Genomic DNA, 26952 nt, shown 5'->3' with positions numbered 1-26952 from the left:
CACTATTTTTTTTCCATGGTTGCTCTGGGCCTCGAGCACCCACAGAGTTCGTGCCTGTTCCTGGAGATGATAAAACAAGAAGTAGATGTTCAAATCCTTGCATAGAGTTTTAGCTTTGTGACCCCCCATGTGCCTCCCATTCCACTAAATTTATTGGGAGCTGTGTGCTACTACAGTTTCATGAAAATATATTTCAAAATATTACTGACAATGGAGACTGCTTTTTTGCAACCACTGGTCTTTTATAAGAGATAGCTAAACTCCTGAACCAGTCATATTTCATTTAGTTTTTAAAGATAATTGCAATATTTAATTTTGCTGTGAAACGAATTCTCCCCTTGCCACTTGTCTTATATTAAAGGCTTAAATGGTGAATAGACACTGGGTGACTTTCTAAACTACTCACTAAACCTCTCTGCCTAAGCTTCCCCAAATCTTAATATTTAGGTGTACTCGTATTCATTTTGCCTTTGGAGTGCATTTCTGTACATTTTCTCACATAGTTATTTTGTCTTGGCATCTGTACTAAATGTGATAAATATTGCAAATTTTTCTTTTTTGTCTTCCAGTAAATTAAGAATGAATATAGATATTACTGTTGCCATGAAGTGTCAATGTAAGTATTTCATCAGCATGATAGTGTTGGTGGTTGTGGTTTTTAAAAAAAATTGGTATTGCTTTCAGATTAAAAATAAAATGCCTATGTTAACTTGTTCATACATCTTGGATGTTGATTTTGGCTGTCCAGGAAGAGAGTATGATTGTTCCAGATTTTTTGGAGCAATAATATGTAATTACAGGAGTGGGCATAGTTAACTGAAAGATAGAGCAGCAATTTATCAAACTAGTAAGTCAGGCAGATCATAAACTTGCTCTGCTGTTTGGTGGCATTTACAGCAAAACTAAGGAGAGAGAGTCAGTTTCATACTGAGGCTGGCCAAGTTCAGTCAGTGCCTTCATAATTGTTAAACGCAGGTTTGCAGCTTTTTTTAACAAGCAGTGGGTAATTAAACTACATCTGTCTACACTGTTTTTTTTAGTTATCCTTGATTGACAGGGAAAACTGTTTTTTCCTAGTCAGATTGTTGGTGTTAAAGTTTTGTCTACATTCTGTGTTGAATCCCTCTTTTCATGGGTCTTTAACTCAGCTATAATATTTTTAGACTGTGTGATGCTGAAGTTTGTCTCATAATTGTTTGTTTGATTTACAAGTACCCCTTTTCCTACTCTTATGGGTTATTTTAAACTTGTTAATCTACCACAAGAGTAGCAGCTAGGAACTCTCTGAAATCTAAACCTGGCTGTGATACAGACTCTCTGTTTGGTCTTGGGCAACTCCTTAAACCTCTCTGCCTCACTCCTGCCATATGATAAAAGGGTACAATACTTAGTTATCTCATCAGGCTGTTATCACAACTACTGTTTGTCATGCTCTTTGGGGATGCAAGGTGCTAAATAAGAGTTAAATATGATCAGTATGCTTTTTTGAGTTAGTATTATACCAGGGGTTGGCAACCTTTCAGCAGTGGTGTGCCGAGTCTTCATGTATACACTCAAATTTAAGGCTTCGCGTGCCAGTAATACATATTAATGTTTTTTAGAAGGTGTCTCTATAAGTCTTTAATATATAACCAAACTACTGTTATATGTAAAGTAAACAAGGTTTTCAAAATGTTTCAGAAGCTTTATTTAAAATTAAAATGCAGATCTTGTTAGTTTAGTGTGATCCTTGCCCCTTGCTTTTCCTTGCTGAGTTTTCCAATGTCTGGTGGCACGTATTTGGATACTTTAAGCTGCACACAGGCTTTTGAGTGATCAGTTGTTAACTGGCTGGAACCTCAGATCAGCAACTGAGGTGAGTGGAGCTGGCGGCTGGTAGGGCTGAGCAGGGCCAGAAGCCTGGACCCTGTCTGGCAGGGAGCCTGCGCTAGAACTCCAGTCAGAAGCAAGGTGAGTGGGGCTGCGGCGAGGACCCCACTGGCAAGGGGCCAGCAGCCGGAACCCCAGAGCAGCGGTGGGCTGAGCAGGTCAACCCACCCAGCTCTGGGGTTTCGGGGGTGGGCTGAGAGTCTCTGCCTGCCCCCGCTCTGGGGTTTCAGCTGATGGCTCCTGCCAGCTGGGGTCACAGCCGACTGCTAGCCTGGGGTTCCTTCCCTCAGGCCAGCAGTGGATGCTGAGTGGGACTGGAGGCGGGACCTCAGCTGGCAAGGGGCTAGTAGCAGGACCCCAAGAGCGGCGGGCTGAGCGGCTCAGTCCGCCCCGCGTGCCGTCAAAGATCAGCTTGCGTGCCACCTTTGGCACGCGTGCTGTAGGTTGCCGACCCCTGTATTATACCAATCTATCTTCCCATGTGTTTTCCTTCTTTAAAAAAAAATCAAATAGCTTAGTCTGTCTGTGGACTAGTGTCATTTAGATTTGATAACTGCGTTTATGTAAATAGAAGATATTTAAGTTTGCACTGATCAATGTGTGTATGTAAATGTGCATAAATATTTGTGTATACAGAGCTACAATAATTAGAGTTGATATATTTTGTTCAGTACTTACTGTTTAAATAGAGCAGTAAATGTGCTCTTCTGAAAGTGATACATCAGTGACAAAAGATTTTAAAAACTGTCTGTCCCCTTCTCTCTCTCTCTCTGCCCTGTGTCTATGATGATTTGGTATTGTTAGGTGTTTGGTTTGTTCGGTGGATTTAAAAGTTTTTTCAGGCCTGAGTTTCTTGCCAGCTTTTTTCCTTTACTGGTATGGACTTGCATTCCCTAAATAAGGAATAGATTTTCTCACCGTAATTAGTATCTGCTGTTTTACTGATAGGTTTGAAGAGATGTTGTCAAGCTTGATTTCTGCTGGATATTTTTTGTTTTTATTCATATCTATCTTTTCTTTTAATATTTTCCATTTTGTTTTGTTTTTTGAAACAGATGTGGGGGCTGATGTTTTGGATTTAGCAGAAACAATGGTTACCTCTGCAGATGGTTTAGTTTATGAACCAGTAAGTTTATTCCATTTTCTTTATAAAGATGATGCTCTTTATTAGCTGTGACGTGCCTTTTCATTTTGGCTAACCTGTACCTCCAAAAATACTATCCAGTCCTGAAGTTGGACCCATACAGAGTCACACTGAAGTCAGTTATGCTCCACATGGTCACAAAGGTTTGTCCATGCAAAACTGGTTTCAGGATTGGCTGTGTGAGCTTAAGATGCTCACACTAGAAAGAAATGCTATCCAGAAATGCACCTTCATTGTGAGCTTGGAACTATGTTTTCTGCATGCTCGCTCATTGATAGTGTGCAAATTTAAGTCTATAACTAAGAAAACTACAGCAGATTCCCTGCTCTTGGGTCCGCATTCATGAGTAGATTGGAATATTCTATAGCTATTAAATTACATCACCATTAGGTAGCAAGAGCGTTTCTATTGCTGAATTATAACAGCTAACAATTGGCTCTATATTCATTTTCCTGTCAATTAGATACATGACGAGCTCTCAGTGGCAGCTTTGCTTGATTTTTGCTTTGCATTTCTGTAAAGAGAAAGTAGAATCTGAAAATGTTTTCTGTTGTCTTCTCCCCCAGTTTAGGTTATTATTTTAATGTCGGTTCCTTGAGGTTGCTTTTTCATTTTGAGATTTTTACATTTTTCTCTGAAGTGGTTCAACACACTACCTCATGGCCTGTTATTTCTTTTTCAAGTACCATTGTGTGTGCACCTGTGCATGTGTGTGGGTTTTGTTGTTGTTCTTGTCCAGTTGTTGGAGAACCAGCTTCCAGTGCTACCTGAAGTGAAATTACAAGTTCCTTAATGGATGGTCATTATTGTGGTATCTTCTTACCAGGGTGGTTAAAAATCAATGATTTTTTTTTAAATAAGCTTTTACCTCAAAAAAGCATTTTATCAAAAAAATCTAATGTAAAGGTAGTTTTAATTAAGATACATTATAGCTCAAAGATATCTCATCATGGAGTAGGGATTATAAATTCTAACTCTATAATATGAGACAACATATTCATGTAGTGTTTTAAGAAAGGTTTTGTAAGTGAGTTCCAATAGTTCATGGATTAGGGACCCAATTTTATGGAGTTCCAGGGGCTTCTGTATAGATTATTTAGGTTAATCTTTCTATCTACCCAATGGGACTCAGTGCTCAGTCTAGAAGATACCGTCAGAGATGCTTAGGGCATGGCTACACTTTCAGTTCTAGAGCGCTGGGAGTTAAACCAGCCTTCGGAGGGAAAATGCAGCTGAGTGTTTACACTCTCAGCTGGAAGCTTACACTGGCATGGCCACATTAGCAGCTCTTGCAACTCCATAAAGAGCAGTGCGTTGTAATAGCTATCCCAGCATGAAAGTGGCGGCAACGTGCTTTTCACATGCAGAGGGTGGGGTGGAGTGTGACAGGGAGTGTGTGTGTATGTAGGGAGAGAGGGTTTTTGGGGGGCTGAGAGCATGTCAGCATGCTGTCTTGTAAGTTCAGACAGCAGCAGACCTCCCTCTCCCTCTCACTCCATCAAAGCAAGCAGCATTCCTTTGTCCCGAAGCTGATAAACAGCCAGCTGTCAGAAACAGAGCTTTGAAAGGGCATATCCACATTCCTACAGCAAGTTCAAAACAATGGTCAGAGCAGCCACTTGATTTAAGGGGATTATGGGACATTTCCAGAGGTCAATCGAAGCGCAGTAATGCAACATCTCGTTAACATTGGCGCCACGGCACTCCAGCGGGGGCACAGCAAACGTTATTCCATTTGCCAAGGTGGAGTGCCAGCAGCACTGTAGCCGCAGATTCAGAGTTCTCTACATGCCATGCCAGTGTGGACGGGTAGTGAGCTAGTGAGCCCCCCGGGGGTCCTTTATTGTGCTGTAACTCGCAAGTGTAGCCAAACTCTTAGTTTTGCGGTTCTCAAACTGTGGATTTGTGTCTCCAGAGATAACGTTTGTTAACAGCAAAAATGTTTTTACATAAATAAATAATATATACAGGTGAGAAATAACAGACCTCAACCCCTATTGTCCCTCTGCAAATTTGTGTACGCAGAGTCAGTCCCTTACCTCTCTCTAAAAGTGCGAAGTTTCAAAAAATTCAATGAATAGAAGATAGTTGGGGGCGGAATAGATCTGGACCAGGAGAAGAAGTCTGGAGATAAATGTGAGAAGGGAGAGACAGGCAGTAGAAACATAGAAACAGGAGTGAAACTGTTTGAGCAGCATATTTCAGAGGTCTTGAGGTCTTTCTGAGTGTAGCCTTCTTTGATTTAAGATCTCCCATGCCATTCTCTCACTAGAAGGGAAAACCTGTAATGGCAGCAGGCTGTAAAAGAGACCCAGTCTGGGAATATTTTAATGAAGTTCCTCTACCTGTGGGTAAGACAGGCATGCATGCAAAATGCAAACAGTGCAACAAAGAAATGCAAGGCCTGGTTGCCTGAATGAAACAACATCATGAGAAGTGTTCCTTCTCAGGAGGAAGCTGCGTTGAAGATAATAAATGGAACATGTCTGAACATGCAGGATTTTCAGGTTGGTAAGCTTTTTTATTTCATACTTTTTTTTCTTAAGGACTGCCTGTCTTCCTTCTGGACTATTCTTGAATCCTCATGTTTGAGCAAAAAATATAGTTGTACTCTATGGCACTATCATTTTAGATGCAGTTGTAATTAAAAAAAAAAAAATAGCTGAAATAGGCAGATCTTCCTTTTACAATTTCACCTTTAAAGTAGTACTGAGTGTCAGTGAATGCAACGAGTAATACTAAATGAGCAGTATGGTAATAATAATTAAATAACTGCATTGACTTATTTTGTTTAGGGGAATCCATCCTCAACATACAGGATTCTGAAGACTATCCACCTTCAAGATCACCATCATTTTCTATAGTTTCAGAGTTATCAACGAATGATAGTGTTTCAGTCACATCATGTATGTCACATTGCTACAATGATATACTGTGGCTAAAAGAGAAAAAAATCTCCATCATCCAGAAACAACCATAAATAAGTTTGTGATAAGAACCAGCAGATTACAAAGAGAGATAATTGATGAAAAAATAGCCCAGTTTGTTTATGCAACAAACTCTCCTTTCTGTGTGATTGAGAACCCACACTTGGTTATCATAGTTCAGTCATTTAAGACCAGAATGCAGTCCTCCTAACAAAGCACATGTTGCAGGAAAATTGCTGGATAAAGTGTATGAAAGAGAAATTGAGCAGTGTGCAAGTTGTTGTATTTGCTTGTGTGACAACAGAAGAAGGGAATGCCTTCCTTACAGAAACAATGGCTACATCAGGAAATGCATACACAGCAGAATACTTACAAGAAGTAGTATAGTAAAAGTGATAAACTCTGAAAAAAATTCAAATGTCTAGTGTGCAGCTTGGTCACAGACAATGCTGCAAATGTATCCAAGGTGAGAAGAAATTATTTAGAAGAGTCCCAAGCTAATAACATACAGTTGCAATGCTCATTTGATGCACCTCCTAGCCAAAGACTTAAGTGTTCCAGAAATAAAGGCTAATGTTGTTGAAATTGCAAAATATTTCTGTAGCAACCACTTTGCTGCAGCTTCTCTGAAAAAAGTGGGAGGAATCAAACTAACTCTCCTACAAGATGTGCAATGGAACTCAGCAGTGGACTGTTTTGAGCACTATATCAAGAACTGGCCTAATCTGATGACAGTTTGTGAACAAATTGTGGAAAAAATAGATGGCATGGTCACAGCCAAAGTTCTCAACATTGGGCTTAAGAGAAATGTTGAACACATGCTGAGTACCCGGAAGCCTATTTCTGTAGCCTTGAACAAAATGCAGGGAAAAGGCTGTTTTATTGCTGATGCTGTTGAAATTTGGAATGAACTGAGTGAGATCTTAAAAAGAGAAATATGCAATGACAGAGTTAAATTACAAGCATTAAAAAAATGAACGGGACAAGCACTATCTCCAGCTCGTTTTCTTGCAAATATTCTCAATACTCGGTACCAGGGTCAAACCATAACTGCTGAAGAAGAGGAGTTGGCTTTGACATGGACATCCAGCAATCATCCCTCCGTAATGCCAACTATAATAAACTTCAGAGCTAAGGATGAACCATTCAAGAAATATATGTTTACTGATGATGTTTTAAAGAAAGTCACACCAGTGAACTGGTGGAAGTCACTTAAGCACTTGAATTCAGAGACTGTTGAAGTGATAATCTCACTTTTAACAGCAGTAGCTTCTTCTACCAGTGTAGAAAGAATATTTTCTTCCTTTGGACTAATTCATTCCAAACTGAGAAATAGTTTGGATCCAGAAAAAAACAGGAAAGCTTCTTTTTCTTTTCCAGATTATAAACAAACAGGAAAATGAAGATGAAAACCAGTGAGTTAGCTGCAGAAGCCAGTATTTTAGGTTTCTCACGTTGACCTGGCTGACATAGTCGATTTTTTTATTTTTGCTTTTTTTTTAAATATTTCATTTAACTAAATGAAATTTTAACAAAAACAAAGCTGATTTTTAAAAAAAATTGTTTAACTAAATTCAAAAATTCATATGCTTGTTTTGTTAAAATATTTTGTTTGCTGTTGAAGAAAAAAATCCAGAATCCCTAACGTTGTAGTTATATTTAAATAAAACAATTTAAATGTCTGCCTGGTGATGTTCTCCTAATATAGCACAGCAAGAAAATCCTCCAAATATTAATGATTGACCTGTTGAATTGGAGATAGTTCACCTCCCAGTGACTTCATAAGTATCTGCTTCAATTACCCCTTTGCTAAATGAAATAACCAAACAATCATTCATTTTCTGATACAGCTGTAAAACTAGTCTGAAAAGTTTTCAAAATAAATCACTTTAAAAATGTATAGTGTATCTTCTAACAATGAAACCTATATCTATCTCTGAGTCGTGAGGAATATGTATTAAGGTTATAACAACCAACAAGAATGCACTTTTATGTAGAAATCCATGGTTAAATTGAGTCTTCTTGACTAGTGATTTAAATCAAATCCACCTGCTTCTTACCTTTCAATTGAGCAGACAGTGATGCATCTGGATATGAGATCTGCTTGATGTTGTTTCATCAAGTCATTGAATCCTATAGCAATTATATGCTGTTTCTCTGAAGCAGCCTGTGGGTATGTCTACACAGCAACTAGACACTCCTAGCTGGCCCATGCCAGCAATCTTGGGATCGTAGGGCTCGGGCTGCAGAGCTGTTTCGTTGCTTTGTAGATTTCTCCTCTTGGGCTGGAGCCAGGGCTCTGCCACCCTGTAAAGTGGGAGGCTCCCGGAGCTCAGGCTGCAGCCCGAGCCTGGAAGTCTATAAAGCAGTCAAACAGCCCTGCAACCTGAGCCCTGTGAACCCGAGTCAGCTGGCACAGGCCAGCCATGGGTTTTTCTTTGCTGTGTAGACTTACAGGGTATGTTTAACTGCAAGTCAGTACAGTGATCCTGAGTGAATGGGGTTAAATACCTTGTCCCCTGGGAGTATATGCTGCATCACAATGGTCTATTTAGTTGCAGATTGGTTAATTAAGCCCATTAAGTAGTCCTGTCTGTTATTTCTTGGAGACTGTTCAGTTTACAGTAGCTGATGAAATGCATATGCCATTATTGAACCTTTTCACTTCACTGATAATTCTGTGCCAGGAACAACTTCAAATATTTGATTTTATGAGCCATATTTTCAGAGCTTAATATAAAACAAATGTGGAAGTGTTATGCTGTCAATTATTAGATGTGTAATCAAAGCAGTACACTTGGTGGTGAAATGTATGGTGACAGTTACGCTGTTTACAAAGGATAAAAGTTCCCATGTTTTGAGTCATATCCCTAAAAATGGGTGATTGGAGAGGGAAGACAGAGTCTCGGGCCCACTAGGGGCTGTTGTGATAATTGGGCCTGCAAATTCACTCTGATTGTGGCTCAACTGTGAAAAGTGAGTGAGAGTTCATAAGATGACACAATGACTTATAAAAATAAATGTTGATGGGGGAAAAAATAGGAAAGGGAGACAGACTGAATTAACCCAGACAAAAAGGCCTACATATAACTCAAGGACCATGTTAAGATCATGCTTGGTAAACAAGAAGATGGGGGTCTGGAACTCAGTGAACCAAAATTGGTGTGTCAAAACTAGGCCTAATTGGTGGACAATATAATGAGAAGATGGGCTGTTCCTCCCACCATTCCCTTTGTGGGTCCTGAAAGAGAGAAACTTTATGAAAGAATAGACAGAGGCTACTGGAGTGAGCTTTGGCATCATGACTGCCACCTCCACTTTCTCCTTGGACCCCAGGCCTCCTTTGTCCTAATTCTAAGAGATGTCCTGCCTAGGTCAGGCCAGGAACAGGGACCCAGATGACACCATCACCTCTACCAGCTCCAGTTGAATCCCAAACAGCATCTAGGATGTAAGACATGGTCACAGAACCCCTCCACCCTGGGCATCACCACATTATGTATTCTTTTCCTTCCCAATCTTATTTCTTCTCTTTCCTATCACTCTCCTTTTTCCTTCTCTCTAACAAGCGTCTCTTAGCTGACCGAGACTGTATATTTTGCAACACTACTGTCAGCCTGTGACCAGAAAAAAGCAGCTAAAAGAAATACCCTAAACAGCCCAATGCTGCTTTGAGTTTGCCAGGTCTCAGAGTAGCTAATAAGACCATATTCCATGTCTGTGTTTTTTCCAGCAGTGAGGTTGCAAGTGAAAGGTCAACATCAGAGACAGAAGCCAAATTTTCAGTCTTTGCTCCTCTTCTCTCCCGTTTTGTGTGTTTTTTGCCTTGTTTTGTCTTCTAGAAAATGGGGTCTAACTTTAACAGCAACAACAGGTCCAGCCCATCTCAACTAACTTCTTCTCTCTTCACCAAAAGTACAGTAATTACCATCTTTAATATCATCTAACAGACTGTAAAAATTCTCTCCAGCTAAAGGGAAAGGAAACAAGGGATGTTGTTAAAATGAAAGCCGTACTTAAAACTTTACATTTCAGATGCTTTAACTGTTTTTCCTTCTTTGCTGTATCTGTAATAAAAGGTGTTCAATGGTGTGTTTGCCATGGGAAGAAGTAGGGTGAGGTTTCGATATACCAAATGCTGAGCCTTGTTTTACACTGTTAAGTATTGAACAGTGACTGCTCTTGCTTCTTTTGTTTTTAAACTATAGTTGCTACCTTTTTGAACTATGTATGCTTATAAAAATCTGTCTCATAGCTCCACATTATTAGGATTAACTAATGAAAAGCTAAAATTTAAAGTCTGCTTTGGATTTCCTGTACATGGGCCACATTAGATAAATATTTTAGCACAAAATAAAACATTATTGTTAAATCACCCTCATTTTTTCTCATCTGATTTTTGTGGAGAGAAGTTTGGTGGGGGTGGAGTCATTGGTACTGCTTTCTTGTTATGTGTTACTATGTGTCTTCTTTGTTGCAGGTAATATTTGATCTGTCTCCCCTGCAAAGAGAGTGGCAGAGGTAATAGATAATTCTAAAGCACTGATGTGAATGCATGTAGGTTGGACAGTGATAGGTCTGCTTTTCTTTTGTCACTGAGTATACCTAAGTCATGTTTTTAAAAAAAAAAAAAAAAAAACACACAAAAACCCAAACCATATGTTACCTTGCACAGGTACTGCCCATAATAGTGCAGTACACACCCATTGAAAATTAAAGCTCATTTATTTTTTCTCTGGCTTTTTAGAGCTGGCCAGTCAGCATTCAGTGTCTTCACCATGAAAGAGTACTCTTTCATTTTTTAAAATATAAAACTATTTGAACCATCCATCAGTCCTTGGAGTAAACCAGTCCTGAAGCATTTTATCTAGGTTAATTGCATGTGTGGTAGTTTTGATTTGTCTCTTTATAAACTCATTTGTCATGTTTAGATGTAGGTAAGTGTCACTAAACCAAAATAACTTGCCACGTTCAGCAGTTGAATTGACTACTGTTACCACTCAAAGTTTATTGTTGCTCTCTCCTTCCTCCACTAACTCTTTGATGCAGCTGGGGAGAGGGTGAGAGAAATGCTCTAATGTCCTGTATAATACAACAGTAAGCAGACAAGTGCATATGTACTTTAATGCGAGACCCTGCAGACTGCATGCAATGCTTTGTTTAGTATGAATTTAGGCATAGGGTTCATTCTTATTTGTTCTTGTTGGAATTGGGAGGTTGGTTGAGATGGTGATGAGGGATGTGTGTATGGAATCCCAAACTTCTGAGTTTTACCAATGGTTCCACTGCCAAAGTAAATGAATGGTTGGGCCTGCCAACCTTAACCGTATGCAGTGATGTTATAGAGCCGTATTGGCCCCAGGATAGTAGAGACAAAAGGTGAGTGAGGTAATATCTTTTTATTGGACCAATTTCTGTTGATGAGTGGGAGGTATTTCAGACTTAGAGAGTTCTTCTTCAGGTCTTTTCCTGAAGAAGAGATCTGCGTAAGCTCGTAAGCTCGTCTCTCTCATCAACAAACCTTAACTGTGTCCTTCTCATCTGAAAGCTCTGTCACAGAATCTAAAACCTCTTTAAATTCATACTTAGTTCTTTAGGAATCGTTTTCTAGTTTTAGCATCCTCATGTTATACTATGGTGAGTCCAACACCAGTGCTTTTACTTTTAGTTTTTAAATTGTGTATACTTGAGCAGTAGGACTGTTTGGCATATGTCTATATTTAACATACCATCCTTTTGCTGAATTGAGTGGTTTTATAATATGTAACTAATGTACTTGGCAGTAACTATGAATTTATTTTCTGTTACTCCGTTGCATGCATTCCCACTTACTGTACTTGTCTGTGTGATCTTTAGGATGCTGCAGTTAATTCAGAGTAGGCTGCAGGAAGAACACTCCCTTCAAGATGTGATATTCAAAAGTGCTTTTAAAAGTGCTTCAACAGCATTGCCACCAAGGTGAGAGAGAAATTGTTGCATGCAGCTGATTTCACTCTCTCTCATGACTGATTGCTTTCCTTAATTCATTTTTGAAGACAAAGTTATAATGGTGAAGAGACTTGAATGCCTCTCCCTTGCTTCAGGTTTCCCTGAATCCAAACCTTTGTCTTAATGTTTTAGAAACTTGCAGGTCTGGGTTGTGAAGAAATCAATAACATTCTGAACTGGATTGTATTTTACTTACATCCTTAGTGTGCCAGCAAACGCTTGCCAGAAAGGTTGTTGCTCTTTTATATGAATCCATTTGTATTTCTCTAACGTTTTTGTGATGTTCAGCACCCCACAAGATTCAAGACTCATCACTTACGGTCATGTTAATGCTGCTTAAAATTAGTTACAAAATATTTTCAAATATTTTAAACAAATTGTATCTACTTAGTTTGATAAACTACCTTTCTAAAACAATTTGAGTCCTCTGTTTCAGTTCTTTCATTTCAGTCATCGACAGAGGTTACTCAGGGGCGGCTCCAGGCACCAGCACTTGAAGCGCATGCTTGGGGCGGCAAGCCACGGGAGCTCTCTGCCAGTCACCGCGAGGGTGGCAGGCAGGTTGCCTTCAGTGGCATGCCTGCGGAGGATCTGCTGGTCCCGCGGCTTCGGCGGACCTCCTGCAGGCATGCTGTCGAATCCACAGGACCGGGGACCTCCCGCAGGCAAGCCACTGAAGGCAGCCTGCCTGCCGTGCTTGGGGCGACAAAATACCTGGAGCCGCCCCTGGGGTTACTGGTTTTTAACCTGCTTTATTAAGCATTTGCATTTCTAATATAAATAAAAAAATTAAATCAATAACACATGATTTTTTTCTTTAATTAAAAATCATTTAAATAATATATAGAAAACATTCTGTGCCTTCCCTTAATTGGTGTAAATTAAAAAAAAATGTTTCTCCTTTTCCAGTGACAATAAATGCCCCCTCCCATAGTTACTACACTGTGGTCTCCTTTCCCATGTCTGGGGATCAACTATATTTTTTCACCTTAAACCACTGCTGAGGAGAGCTCAGAAGTGATGCCCCATTTCGTTATCTTCTGGGGCACCATTTAAACTACACTTCGGGCTGTTTTAACAAACTGTTTTCAGAAGCAGATCTGGAAACTATTTCAGGTGACATGGTTATACCAGCAATTGTGAGCAGGGCAAAACTTCTTAATAACAGATGTTGAAAACTTTTCTTGAGACAGTCATTACTTAGCTTTCAGCAACTGTTTTAAAAAAAACTGTTTTGTGCTGTTCGCCCTGGTCAGTACAGCTGCATTACTTGAATAAACCATTTTCAATCTGAGTTGCTGAAAAGCGTTTCATGAGATGGCAGATATCCGTAAGGCCTGCGAGCGTCTTCTCTGTAATTGTTCTGGTTCTTGTCCATCTGATTAGCCTCATCCCCTAGGAGTCTTGAACATTTGAGCTATGTGTTGAAACTCTGAGTGGCATCAGGCTGGCCAGGAGAGTGTTTGTAAAATGAGCTGCTCTTAATTTGTTTTCCTCTCTATGAGAGTGTGTAACATTTATTGTGTGCTTCATCTACTATAAAATGTGCTTGTTAACATAGAAGTCCAGATGTTTTAAAGCTCATAGTTTGTAATTACCGGTTGTTTTCCCTTTTCTGAATATCTAGGTTGTACCAGAAGGTTTATTTTCCATGGCAGAAGAATGTGGGTTTCTAAACTTTACGTTGATGCTATTTTTTCACTCACATATAAAATAATCTCAATTACTGTGTTTTGAGCTGTTTCCCTGTTTCTTGTTCAAACAGGGAGGATAATTCATTACTGCCTCCAGATGCATGCAGAATTCATGGTCATCTCTATGTCAATAAAGTGGCAGGAAACTTTCACATAACTGTGGGCAAGTATGTTCTTTTCACTTACTGAATATACCGCAAATTGATCAAGACAGATGTGTATGTAGTTAAGGAAAAAACTTTCTTTGGCTCACTTTTGCCTAGTTAGCTACTTCTATCATAATACAGATTCCCTTTCTGGTCATATTTTTCATATGGTATCCCTCATTTCAAACACCGAATTTCTTCATGTCTGGTTCTAGTCAACACGGACTATGGAACTTTTTGAAATGTCTGCTGAAGTAGCTGCTTCTCCTGTGTTCAGCAATGTTGTCATATATCCATAAATTGAATGCTTACAGCTAATTAGATGAACTAGTGCCTTTTGTTAACGTTTGATAAAGTGACAGCTAATACTTTTAGAATGCTCATACTTGCCTATTATCTAATTGGGCCCAACCTTACTATACCTCTGACCATTCAAGAGCAGAGTTGTCTGTCATAGTGAAGGGCATATGTTTTCCAGCACAGATTTTTGTTAGTTGTATGGATGAGATGATATAGTTATAGAAGCGTGTTAGGGAGTCATGACTAAATGTGGATCACAATTTCCTGACGTGCTTCTGTAATCATGTTATCTCGTAAGCACTTTAAACTAGAAATCTGTATTAGAAATGTATTCCTGTAACCAAGCCAGATCATTGTGCACTAGCATGGCTAGGGGTGTCATGTTCACATGCCATGTGTGGTTTCTGCAATGACCCTTTCTTGGCCTGTGCTCTAATTCTTCTCCTGCTTTGCCGACTGTTCTTTCAGCATCTACGTATCTCCTTAAACAGCTCCTCATTCTTTCTCTATCCCTGTCTGACGTCCCTAAGACTTGCAAAACTTCCTCTTCTCGCTCTGTGGGCCCACTCTATAACCATATGTCCTCTTGTGGTTTCAACTACCGTCTCTGCTAGAGCGAATCCCAAACCTACACCTCTCTTTAGTCTTGTCTCTCAAAATTACCTCTCTGACATAGGTTGTTAGGTGTCCAGCTGTCTTCTCAAGCTCAGTCTGTCCAAAATTGAAGCTCTAATCTCTCCCCTCCTACTCTTTCCATTGCCATCTCTTCTGTCCTTCCTGCATCCCAGTATACCCTGTCTTCTCTCTCATCCCCTTCATATCTATGCTCTTGCTAAGTTCTGTTGCTTCCTTCCTTCTGGTTGTGTCTTGCCTTGATTATCGTAGTCTTCTACTGCCTGATCTCCCAATCTTTTATCTCATCTTCCATTTCTCCAGAATGCATCTGCTTAGGATAGTCACTCAACTTTTAATGTTTGAACGGTGCAGGAGGATTTCTTTAATTCTGTTAGGGGTAAACCTTACACTAGGTCATAAGGTAGTAAAAGCAAGCCTAGAAGTAAAACTTCTTTTTGAGTGTGAAGAGGGGCTGGGGAAGTGTACCATGTTTTCCAGTCCAGACTGGTCCTTTTCCAGTGTGATGCTGGTGCTCCCTTTGTTTTCCTTCTCTCTTTCCTCCTGCTCTTCCAGCCTCTCCCAATGCACATACTATAGAGTCCCACGATGAATCTGATAATCTGCCTAGTCACAAGGCAAGTGCAGGGAAGCCCATATTAACCATTGGCAATTTGAGCTCTTACATGATTGGTCTTGTACTGTATTTGGACCAGGATTTGACAGCTTTTTCCCTTGCAGCTCTCTGGCTAGACAAAATCTATTGGCGCTTCTAAAAATAACTTTTTGTGTGTATTGGAAGATATTCATGAGCTTAATGTGTCTTCAGGTGTTACTCTGGTTATCTGTACTGAGCAACAATGAAAATATCAATGCCCATTATAAAGAGCAATTTTATTGAAATCAAGGCAAAACTGGTGATTTGCTTTATGGAAACCCCAATTTTTATTATTTGAGTTTCTCATAAGTGTCCATTAAACCATTGCTTTATAAAACATGTTTCTGCTTTCTTTAGGGCAATTCCTCATCCCCGAGGCCATGCACACTTGGCAGCCCTTGTGAGCCACGATTGTAAGCTTTTACTGTCTTCTTTCAAAAACCACTATTGGTTCATAGCATCTCCTAGCTACTGATTTGGATATTAGTACTGGACACATACTATTGCTGAGATATTCTGGTTGAGCGATTTGTTTTGTAAAAGAAAGCAGAGAATACACTTCAGGATATTATACACCTCTACCTCGATATTACACTGTCTTTGGGCTCCAAAAAATCTTACCGTGTTGTAGGTGAAACGGTGTTATATTGAACTTGTTTTGATCCACTGGAGTATGCAGCCCTGCCCCCCCCCCCCCCGGAGCACTGCTTTACTGCATTATATCCAAATTTGTGTTATGTCGGATGGCATTATTTCGAGGTAGCGGTGTATTGTAAAGTGACTTAAATCTTTTCATGCATTGGACATTCACAGTCTATCTGTTTATGCTGATTGTGTAACAGTCATAATGTAAAATTATATCTAAAGTAATATGTAAATAACAATAAAAAGCATGTTATAATAGTATATCTTGGATTTCAAAAGTACTATATAAACTGTATTTTTCAGAGAGCTTGTTCCCTGCAATATTTAGACTATAAAGAGTTTAAAATTTCTGACCTCATAAAGCATTGTTTCAGTGTTTTGGATTACGAGTCAGGCTGCTGAATTGTGTGTGTGTGCGCGTTACTGTGACAACTTAGCTTTGCTTCCTGACTCTTTACTGTTTAAGCCTCCAGTCCTGAAAAGGCTTCCATATGAATTTAATTTTACATGCGTGTATTCTCATTGCAATTAATCATCTGCACAAACCTTTTCAGGGTTAGGAAATAAATTAATAACATTATTGTTGCATTATGTAAGTTTGTGCACTTAATCAATAAAACAATTTAATCTTTCCAACACTTCTGGTCAGTCTGAAATGTGAACTGTATGTAATTCCAGGTTTCCTTGGCTGCTTCTTGGCCCTTTAACTCTTGGGCTGTTGCAAATGCCTGTACATTTTGATCTACGTCAGGGATAGGCAACCTATGGCACGCAGGCTGATTTTCAGTGGCACTCACACTGCCTGGGGCCTTGGTCACTGGTCCGGGGCGCTCTGCATTTTAATTTAATTTTAAATGAAGCTTCTTAAACATTTTAAAAAAACCTTTATTTAAACTGTTGTAGTATGTAAAGTAGTTATATATTATAGATTTACAGAAAGAGACCTTCTAAAAACTTTAAAATGTATTACTGGCACGCGAAACTTTAAATTAGAGTGAACAAATGAAGACTCGGCACACCATTTCTGAAAGGTTGCCGACCCCTGATTTACATTATATTGCCTATTAAAATGGAGGGAAGTCCTGAGTTAAAATTGAACATACATATTTTTAAATATTGATGATGCCAGTAAAGCAAGCTTTGCTTATAATAAATACACATTTGGATTTGTGGAAATATTTACAAAAGTGCAAATCCTGATAACGTTTTATATCCATCCTAATGGGATTAAATATTCCAATTGGTGGGTGTGTGTGTGAAATGTAAATTTTTTTTCATATTTCACCAAAATAAACCAGTTACATTTGGTGGTTCTTGTGTGTTGTCTTTCAGCATACAACTTCTCTCATAGAATAGATCACTTGTCTTTTGGAGAGCTCATTCCAGGAATTATTAATCCTTTAGATGGGACAGAAAAAATTGCATCAGATCGTAAGTGTTTCATGATGGAAAAACAATTTAGTATCTGAGATGCTGCTTTTTTAATTCTTAGTTTAAAAATATTAGCATTTTTCTTGAATTCTGCTATTAACAAATGGTACATTATGGTAAATAAGGAATGCATCATTTAGTTACTCCTTTTATTTATCCTGCATCATTCATGGTGTAATCTTTTTTTTAACAGTACTTTGCTTCTCCTTTATTACTTCTGATGTTGATTTGTAGTTACAGTACATTTGTAAGTGCATTTAAATTATGGGTGAGCACTCACCTATATGGACAAATTTCAAAACGTTTTACAGTTGTGTGTTACAACTTGGACTTGCAAAGAGCCAAGTGTCGTCATGAAGGAGACTTTCTAGTGGTTAGACTGTAGGACTGAGATTCAGGGTTCCTAGGTTCTGTTCCCATCTCTGTCACTGACTCACTGTGTGGTCTTTGGCAAGTCATTTAAATTTCCTCATTTATAAATTGAAGCTAATATCTACCTCACAGAGCTGCTGTGACGATTAGTCACTGTTTAACATATTCATTGACAATTAAACATATTGAACTCTTTGGATGTGTTTTGTATTTTAGAGTAACCAAGTATTATTGTAATGTCACTAGTAAGATTACTTACCAAACTATTCAAAAGAAATGGAATTTCTTATTTTTGCGACATGAATATTTTAATATGCTAAAAAACTTCAAAACTTTAGACCCACAGACCTTGATCAGACAGCAGATCAACTGATGTTACTTTGCTGATTTGAAATACCATTTCACTTGAAATTATCATTTCAGTTGTTTGGTGGTTTGTTCTGCTAGGATGTTGAATTTAGAGGGATTATATTACAAATACATTACAAAATGCTGATTGTCTACTATGAGTTCTCTAATGAATTGTCTTCTCTAGGGAAACTTTCTGAAAATCTAATCAGTGCAGTCCCACTAGTGTTAGGAACACTGGAAGAATTTGCATAGACAAACGGTTGGCTTCAGCCACCTTTTTAAAACCACTGCCATAACCCCTGCTTCTGTGTGCAGGGTTACATGAGATGGTGGTTAAAACAGCAGTGGCAGCCTGTGGCTTGTCTACAATAGGGCCCTGGAAAGATTTAGGCACATGCTAAACTTCATACACTGAACTGTCCTATTGACTTCAGTGGGACTACTAACAATGTGTGAAATCTGGCATGAGCAAAAATTTGTCCTAGGGTCTAATCCTCAAAATTAACATTGATGGAGCCACACCAGTGTTGTCAACAGTGGGACTTTTTGAAATTGCCCCCAGAATAGACAGAGCTTAATAGATAATATTCTTAATGGTCTTTTCAGAAAAATACTTGTTTAACATCTGAATATCTCTCTCAAATGATTTTTACTCTATAATTAGTGTTAATTCAATAGTAAGATTTGTTTTGTTTTAGACAACCAGATGTTCCAATATTTTATCACAGTCGTGCCAACAAAACTCCATACGTATAAAATTTCAGCAGAAACTCACCAGTTTTCCGTGACAGAAAGGGTAAGTCCCAGTTAGAAACCAACCCAAGGAAAAGTTTTGTTTTAGTGTGTTTGTACTTTACAAAGCTAGATGGGAAAATTGAGACTCGATTGGTTTTTGCTTTTAAGAACTGTTCAGGCAAGGTCAATTTACTGAAATACTCCAGGATATGTTGGGATGTTTGTCAGTGATGGTGTACTGAATGTAAAATGTATGAATGTGGCAACATATATTCAGTTATTTGCATTAGCATCTTGCATCCAAAAATCCTAGGTCCCATGTTAGATTTAATGATTAGCAACCAGCCTTTCTTACTTAATTTGAGGCTAATAATGAAAACTTGTTCCCATAAATTATTCTAATATGCTTGTGTGATAAATACGTAATCCATCTCTAGTTCTTTTATCCAATTCCTGTTGGATTGAGAAACTGGAGGGTACAGAACGTTACTGTTCTTTGCCTCTCAGCTATTTTGATTTGAATTTGGTCAGGCACCTACTGTTAATCACCCAGCCTCTTGATTGTCAAACTTCTATTATCTTTAGATTCGATGTTCATTATAAATTCCAAATCTGTAAAAGAGGAAACCCAGCTATTAGTTACTGCAGTCTACTCCTTGCCAAAATCTGTCATGCCAATATTTAAAGACTGATGTAAATAAGAAGAAAGCATTCTGTTATATTCCCGTTACACCTGTCTCATTATCATTTCCCTAGTCAGTGGTTGAACTCGGGTTGATCTTGATATTTACAAGCTGAAGGAACAGCTCTTTGAAAAGCTGAACTATGAAAGGCAGGCAAGGGATACTGCACTTTAAAAAAAAAAAAAAAAATTGAATAGTAATGATCATTCACTTAAATGTAACTTGTATGAAATTGATTATTCTACAATCCAGTGTTTTCTCACAGCCTTCATTTTGCATTGGGAGCACTATGCTATGCTTCATGGACAGTTGTTTTTGCTGCATTATCAAAGGGGGAGAAAAAGGAGTGTTTTTTTGTTTTTTATTCAGCAGTGGGACATTAAGAATATTGAAGAAAAGGTGCAGAGATTACTCTGTAGAGAACTGAACTCAAACAGGAACAAAAATTAGAGACACATAATCAATGATCTGGATCATGCAAGATATATTTAGGTCTCCTCACTCCTGCTCATCTAGTATTTTGCCATTTCTCTGCAAGACAATCTCACTGTTCCTTTCAAGGCCCTGCCATCTGGAACGGTTTTTCTAAATCTTTCCACCTCATTGATTTTTCCATCTCACTTTACATCACAGCTTTTCTTCCTGTACCTCCTTTCTCTCATTTTCTGCTAGGAAAAATATTTATTTTCTTAGTAGTAGTGATTTCTTTAACTCTGTAAATCTCTGGTGATTTGGTTGGTCTGAAAGATGCTACTGAATCGTAAGTTCCTAGGAGGAAATTTTTATGAATAACTGAGGTTGTGGGTGGGATTACAGCGATATGTCTCACCAGGCAAGTCTGCCTGTTAACAGTATAGTTTTTCTTTTAAATTAACAAATGGGCTGAGGAAGGCTATTAGAGAACAGTTTTTCAGAGAAAAATTGTATAGCGTCTAAGTGTTGTTGTGGCAGGCTACAGAATGTGTCCAGGGATTGAAAAACCCAGGCTCCACATTATGCCAACTTGTCATGATTAAAACCTGACCTCTGTAGGGCCTAATAACATCAGTAGCAGATACAATGGGGAACATAGCTTGTCCTTGTCTATGGTGACTACAAAGCCATGGTTAAAGTAATGTTGATTAATGCTGTTGTTTGAATATGTTAAATTGTATTACTGTAGACAAGGCCTGAGCGATAACCAATACCTGTACCACAAGCTCCACTTTTCTGCTTATAGTGGGGCATATCCTCAGCTGCTGTAAAGTGTTGTAGCTCAACTGAAGTAACTGGTATTGCTAGGAACCAGCACTTAAACCCTCTGCAACAGCTGGAAGTAGAAATATTAGACCAAAATGCCCCCCGGAAAGATTGTTTTTCTCTTTTTAATATAGCTTTAGAATAACAGTCAGGCTGTCGGTAGCAATCAGAAAAGAACCAACTTTTGTTAGTGCATCCTTGGCTCTGCATACTTACCTTAACTGCCTTCATCTAGCCTTTTTTTTTTTTTTTAATGCCTAATAAAGTCTGTCGGCATCTGTCCTTATTGCTTAATACAGCCTGTTGGTTCTAAAATTATGAAAGTATGTATGGGTTTCATCTGTGATATTGGTTTGTAAGTGTTGCAATTAATAAAAGCTCTTTGTATGTAGTTTATAAATTGATATATGAAGCTGGCATTCTCTTGCTTTGATTTGGTAACAAACAGTAACTGCATATCATAAATATAGCATGGTTATACACGTCAACTGAATGTACTGGAGAAAGATGAGAGGTCTGAATTTTTCAATCAGTCGTCTGTGATTTTGAGTTTCCATTATACTGGATGCTCTTTAGTAAAAGGAAGGAGTGTATTAAATTCTCAGATGGGATGAAACTGCTCCGTGATACATTACCTTTCTGTTTAGTTTTGCTCTTTTCTTACGTAGCTTACTACTTTAGCCTATTCATTGCTGAATATATCTTCAGTGAATTAGTTCTTTGCTGCCTGTGCATTTTCTCAGCAGCTCCCACCTGACAGGTTATTTTATCAACAGCTCTCGCTACCATGCAAATAGCAGCACATTTTTCAGGATGACTTCAGATTGATGCAATGACTTTTCTCTTGAAAACCATTCAAAAGAACTTGAATTTCTAGGTTTTAAACTGCTTTTTATTTGACCATCTTAATGATTGGGGAGAGGCAGGAAGGTGAGGATAGTAAGAAGCATGTTAATTTGAAGAACATTCTAAATTTGGGGAGTATTATGCCAGTAAGAGATCATATACAAGAAGCATAGAGCGGTGAGAATTAGAGAGGTGAGAATCAACTTGGGAGTACAAGCTAATACATCTGGGAGAAACAAATTGAAACACAGATATTCAAACTTGAAAAGTGATGTTACCAAAAGAAACCCGCAAAGGGAATGTGACCTTGCAGCACAGTATGCCAACAGAAAAACAAATGTCTTTGGACTACACGTCAGAGGTATCATGTAAATGGCCCTGGTGAGATTGTCAGGAATAGTGTGCTCTGTTTTGGGCCCCTTGGTATAAAAGAGTTTTTTTCACAAATTGGAGGAAGTTATAAAAGTGATTAAGGACATCCAGTTAGTCTGGTGGATAGAGCAAGGCGCTGGGAATCAGGAATTTTGAGTCCTTTTCCATGAGTTCTGACCTACCTGGCTGTTTGATTTTTGTGTCCAATTACTTAGTGTGGAATTTTCTAAAGTGGTCTGTAATTATGGATTCCTATCTTTAGACCTGTTGGGTTAAAATGTTCAAATATATGAAATATATATTCTGATTTTTCAGAAGTATTGAGGATCTATGCTCCGAGGGAAGACAATACAATCTGTGGATGCTTAGCAACTCTGAAAATAGGGCCCTAGATGTTGAAGGGTCAGCATCCACATTCATATGTAGGGATCTAATAAATAAAACTGCAGCTCCTCTTGACTTCATTTGAGGGTGTACCTACTCAGAAACTCTGAAAATGAGGCCCATGTGTCTCAGATGAGGCACACAGATCTAGAGGCTGGTTCTTAAGACCTGGACCATAACCTTTCTCAGCCACCTCAGTTCGCCACTCTGTAAAGTTGGTACAGTGCCTACGTGTTGTGAAATTTAAAGTGCACCTGCATGCTTCATACTTAAGAGAAGAAAACACTTATAGGCTAGAATATTTCCTTATGACCCAACCCTGTATTAGGGGCAGTGCAAGGCTAGAGCATCCTGGGACATGTTTGCGAGGCTGCACTTCCTCTGGTGTACGTGGCCTGTTTCATGGAATGGGACAAAAAGCCATGACCCTTATGTCTTTTCCTTCCTTTTTGAGGCAATTACAGGGGCACAGGGAGGAAGCAATCCCTGGCCCTTATATACCCTATCTGTACCCCATACACCTGCATAAAGGACAGGGATGATCTGGTTTTAAACTTGGTCGTTAAACAAATGTATTTAGTAAACTTGTATCCTGAGAGGAGCGTGTAAATTGCTTAGTTATAGAATAAAACGAGGGCAAGTACTCGTCACTGGTATTGAACAAGGGTATACAATACAAAGGGCACGTAAACGGGAAAGTGAATAGTGACTTGCTAGCATAAAGGTCTACAGTATAAAATAGTATCTCACCCCTACGTTGATCACAGTCTAGTTACTGTGTGGCTTTTAAAAGGTGTCACCTTGTTGCTGTTATTGTCTCATGTTGATTACTGACTGTCCTAACAAGTTTCTCTTTATCAACCATGTCCATTTGATATTGCTGTGCATGTGACTGATGTGAGACTCCTAACTTGTGTGTGTTTCTCTCTTTGCCCTCAGGAAAGAGTGATTAACCATGCAGCTGGCAGCCATGGGGTATCAGGGATATTCATGAAATATGACATCAGTTCACTTATGGTGACAGTAACAGAAGAACACATGCCCTTTTGGCAGTTCTTAATAAGACTCTGTGGTATTATCGGTGGAATTTTCTCAACTACAGGTAACCATCAATGAATTCCTCCTTGTGTCCTACCAGGTAGATAGGATTAAGTAACTAAAGGCCATAAATTCAGTGGCCATCCTGGTTATGCTACTTATTTTGTGAGTTCTTGCAATAAGCTGTTAGGTAGCCATTCGCAACTAGTGTGTGGGATATTGGTTTGTGCATGAAATGCTATGAATTTCTAATACTGTATATAGAGCATCCTAGTACACTGTTGTCTGTGGTGAACTTGCCACTTCTTTTCTTTTCTAACTAAACCATAGTTTATTCTCTTCTGGAAGTTCATGGATATACACTACAAACTGGTCTGACCTCTAATATCCTGTCTGACTCTATACCGTAGTTCGGGCCTAATTCTGCTAACCTTGCCCAAAACTTACTAAGGTAAAACTCCCATTAAAGGCATCATGAAGTTTTTTCCTTGTTAAGTCTTGAATGTACCATAGGATTTGGCCCCTGAGAGAAATAGCTAGCTTTAATTTAAGAGGCATCTCCATTCACTGATTACTGAGGGCCATAGTGAATCATAAAAATTATCAGGTTCCTCTTTGCCTAAGAATTACTGGTACCCTTGCTTTTAATTTGAGGAAAGTATCTTCCTAGTCTGTACTAAAACTGATGAAACGGAGACGCTTTTAACCTGTGAACATTTGCTGTCTTGTTGAGTGAATGCATTTTGCCTCACAAAACATATTTGTCTATGCTGACATTGTTTGATGTTGAATTAGCATAACCCGGGCAAAAGCCTTTGTATTCTTTTAAGGGGCTATCCTTTTATCCATTATCAAAACACTTCAGAGCACTTCATTTGTCTACTGGAAAGGCTGTACAAAGTATACTGTGTTCCAATGAGAAAATGAGTCGCTCACAGAGATATAGGTTCCTCTAATTTTGAAATTAGAGAAATTTCAAAAACCCCATAATCATCAGCCAAATTACATAGATAATTAATAATGGCTTCGGTGGTCTCTGAGCCCATTTAGTTTTTGAGCTTGTAACCATGCTTGATACCCAGCAGTTGTTGGGTTTTCCTCATCCACACCGTTGCACTTCCTTCCTGTTACCTGAAACCACTTTTTTTCCTCTGTGACCTTATTCCCAGGCAGTTACTTACTATTTCCCTGCCTTGCTTGAGTGACGTTTCTGGATTTATCAATGAGCCGCTGGCCCAATAAACAGTCTCTGAACCCAATTCCATTTCCCTTATGTAAAAGAATAGTTTATTGGCACTTGTAAAGAAATAGAGGGAAAAGCATGATATTAAACCTGCCTAGAACAGTGCTACAGAAGGCCTCGCTAGATTGACATTGCTGTTTTGGTTCTGGATTGCTTCCTGTGACACAAAATTCCTTTGACCTCCTATTACAACTGCTAATGTTACAGGGTCTACTGGTACCAAAAGAACCCATGTTGTTTCACTGAATATCTTCATTTGCTCTGTAAGCTCTTCAGAGGTCACAGCTCTGACTCAAAGGATCAGAGTTGTGCCCCTTGCAGTAGTGGTGGCTGGTTTGAAGTCAGATTTGGGATTTTTGGTTATTCAGAGCATATCTCTGATTCATTCAAGGGGCAGCATGTGTGTAGCACATGACCAGTGACATGGAAGACCTTTGTGACGCTCATATAGGATTCTGTCCAATTTAAAAACTAAACTTGTTAAAACAGCTTTCAGCTTCTTGTGGGAAACTGAGTTTTCCTGTCAAGTTTTTTTCAAGTGGGTGGTGTAATAAACTGCTCAGTCTGAATCAAAGCTTTTCATTTTTGTTTTCTCCAAGCCAATGAATAAATAGTAATGCAAATCTCCTTGTTGATTAACTTAATTCCCTGGTGCTTTTCTAACATGAAATTGGGTTTTTTAAGGTCACATTTGCATGGAAAAAAATGAGCGGTTTCCATTTCAAAACCAGAAATCTTTGTTAAGGGGAAATGAAAAATATATAGAAAATGTTACTTCATTTTCTTTAGAGCCTGTATGGTGATCAGTTGTACTGAGACAGAGTTTAAGTTTAAACCGTAGGCTGTGGTGTTGTTATTGCAGAAGCCTCTTTTTACACAGTCCTCATATTATTCCTTTTGAAAACTCCAACCCTCTTTGATATTACAGGCATTTTACATGGCATTGGAAGATTCATAGTGGAAATTATCTGCTGTCGTTTCAAACTGGGCTCTCACAAACCTGTAAGAATATTTTCTTTTCTTATCATAGAAATTAAGGAAATAGAACAACTGTGTACTAGCAAAGGTAGCTAGCTGTAGTGAAAGAATACAACTGTAGGACCTAATCCTGTTCCTATTTAAATCCATGGTAAAACTTTCCTTGATTTCATTAGGAGCATATTCAAAAGTTTTTTATAATAGTTGAAACACCTGGGTCCTTAGCCAGATTTGTAATAAGAGGACAGTGATGTTCTCTGGAAAATCTACTACACAAGGGGGAAAAAACACACACACTTTTATGGATTTAAGGATACAGAAAAGCAGAGAATGGAGGAAATGCGTATTTAAAAAAGGCAAATGTAATGGATGAAGTTCTTGAACGAGATATTAATAATGTTTTTGTTTTGTTTGTTTATTTAGGTCCTACTTCCGGATGGCCACGTAAACAACCACTTACCTCTAATTACAGACAACAGTATGCATTAGCACCTCCTCGGGAAACTTTTTTTCTTTCTTTCTGCCTGATACAGAAGACAGTTTTTATAATAAAGAAAACATTGTGCAATATGTTGAGACAGTGCTCATGGGAAGCAAAAATCAAGCCTTTTAAAAAACAGTCTGTGTAATTTGTCTCTTTTAAGTGCACATGGAGTCAAAGGAGGCCAGGAATCCCCGTGAAGCCAACCTTTTCTTGAGCTAGCAGAAGCGTTACTGAAGAGAGACAATATTTGCAGTGAAACTGAGAGTCTTTGCAAAAACTGCCATCAGCACTGAAGTGTCAGTGTAATGATCTGGATTCCAGGCCTGCAAAGTCAGGCAAACACCTATGAAAGCTAACACACATGCAGAATACAGAGAGAGCCCCATGCAGTGTTCAGCGTGCAGTGCAGCAAGCAAGGGTGGCTGTGATAATTGTAGTTTAAGAAGCCAGGATTTGCTGCTAGGTTTTCAGAAATGGGACATGAGATTTTTTTTTTTTTTTTTAAATGAATAGGTAGAGAAGGCTTAGATACTATGCTGATGGGGGTGGGGGGCACTATTGAAAACCTTGAAATGGAAGCGGTCTCAGGGACTGAGACAGAGCCATAGCACTTTAAGCAGTCACTGCCATTCTCCAGTAGCACCATTATCTATCTACAAGAGGAAAAAATACTGCAGAGCAGGGAATATGGCATTTCTCTGTGTCTCTTCTCATAGCCGCTTTTTGCCAACAATCAGATTCTCTCTGAGTTTGAGCCAAGGAATTAGGAATAATAAATCACTGTTGAAAAGGTGTTTGACCGGAATCGTTATC

At 38.8% G+C, this 26952-nt stretch overlaps 1 protein-coding gene across 2 annotated transcripts in view; it reads left to right on the top strand.

The window, feature by feature from the left end:
- Window positions 1–26952, top strand: part of ERGIC2 (ERGIC and golgi 2) — a 48748-nt gene that overhangs the window by 18200 nt on the left and 3596 nt on the right. Inside the window, exons 6-16 of one of the 2 annotated variants that reach the window (XM_030538231.1) lie at window positions 570–616; window positions 2925–2995; window positions 10421–10461; window positions 11797–11898; window positions 13694–13789; window positions 15696–15751; window positions 17316–17414; window positions 18836–18933; window positions 23336–23498; window positions 25606–25679; window positions 26079–26133. In XM_030538231.1, the coding sequence (XP_030394091.1) occupies window positions 570–616; window positions 2925–2995; window positions 10421–10461; window positions 11797–11898; window positions 13694–13789; window positions 15696–15751; window positions 17316–17414; window positions 18836–18933; window positions 23336–23498; window positions 25606–25679; window positions 26079–26133 (902 nt within the window). Of the gene's footprint in view, window positions 1–569; window positions 617–2924; window positions 2996–10420; window positions 10462–11796; window positions 11899–13693; window positions 13790–15695; window positions 15752–17315; window positions 17415–18835; window positions 18934–23335; window positions 23499–25605; window positions 25680–26078; window positions 26932–26952 lie in introns of those variants that run through there. The other variant, XM_030539058.1, reaches the window with a different exon arrangement.

This window comes from Gopherus evgoodei, chromosome 1, assembly GCF_007399415.2.
Source record: "Gopherus evgoodei ecotype Sinaloan lineage chromosome 1, rGopEvg1_v1.p, whole genome shotgun sequence".
NCBI lineage: Eukaryota > Metazoa > Chordata > Testudines > Testudinidae > Gopherus > Gopherus evgoodei.
Note: the sequence above shows the minus strand (reverse complement) of the source record. Positions and strands in the feature narration are given on the sequence as shown.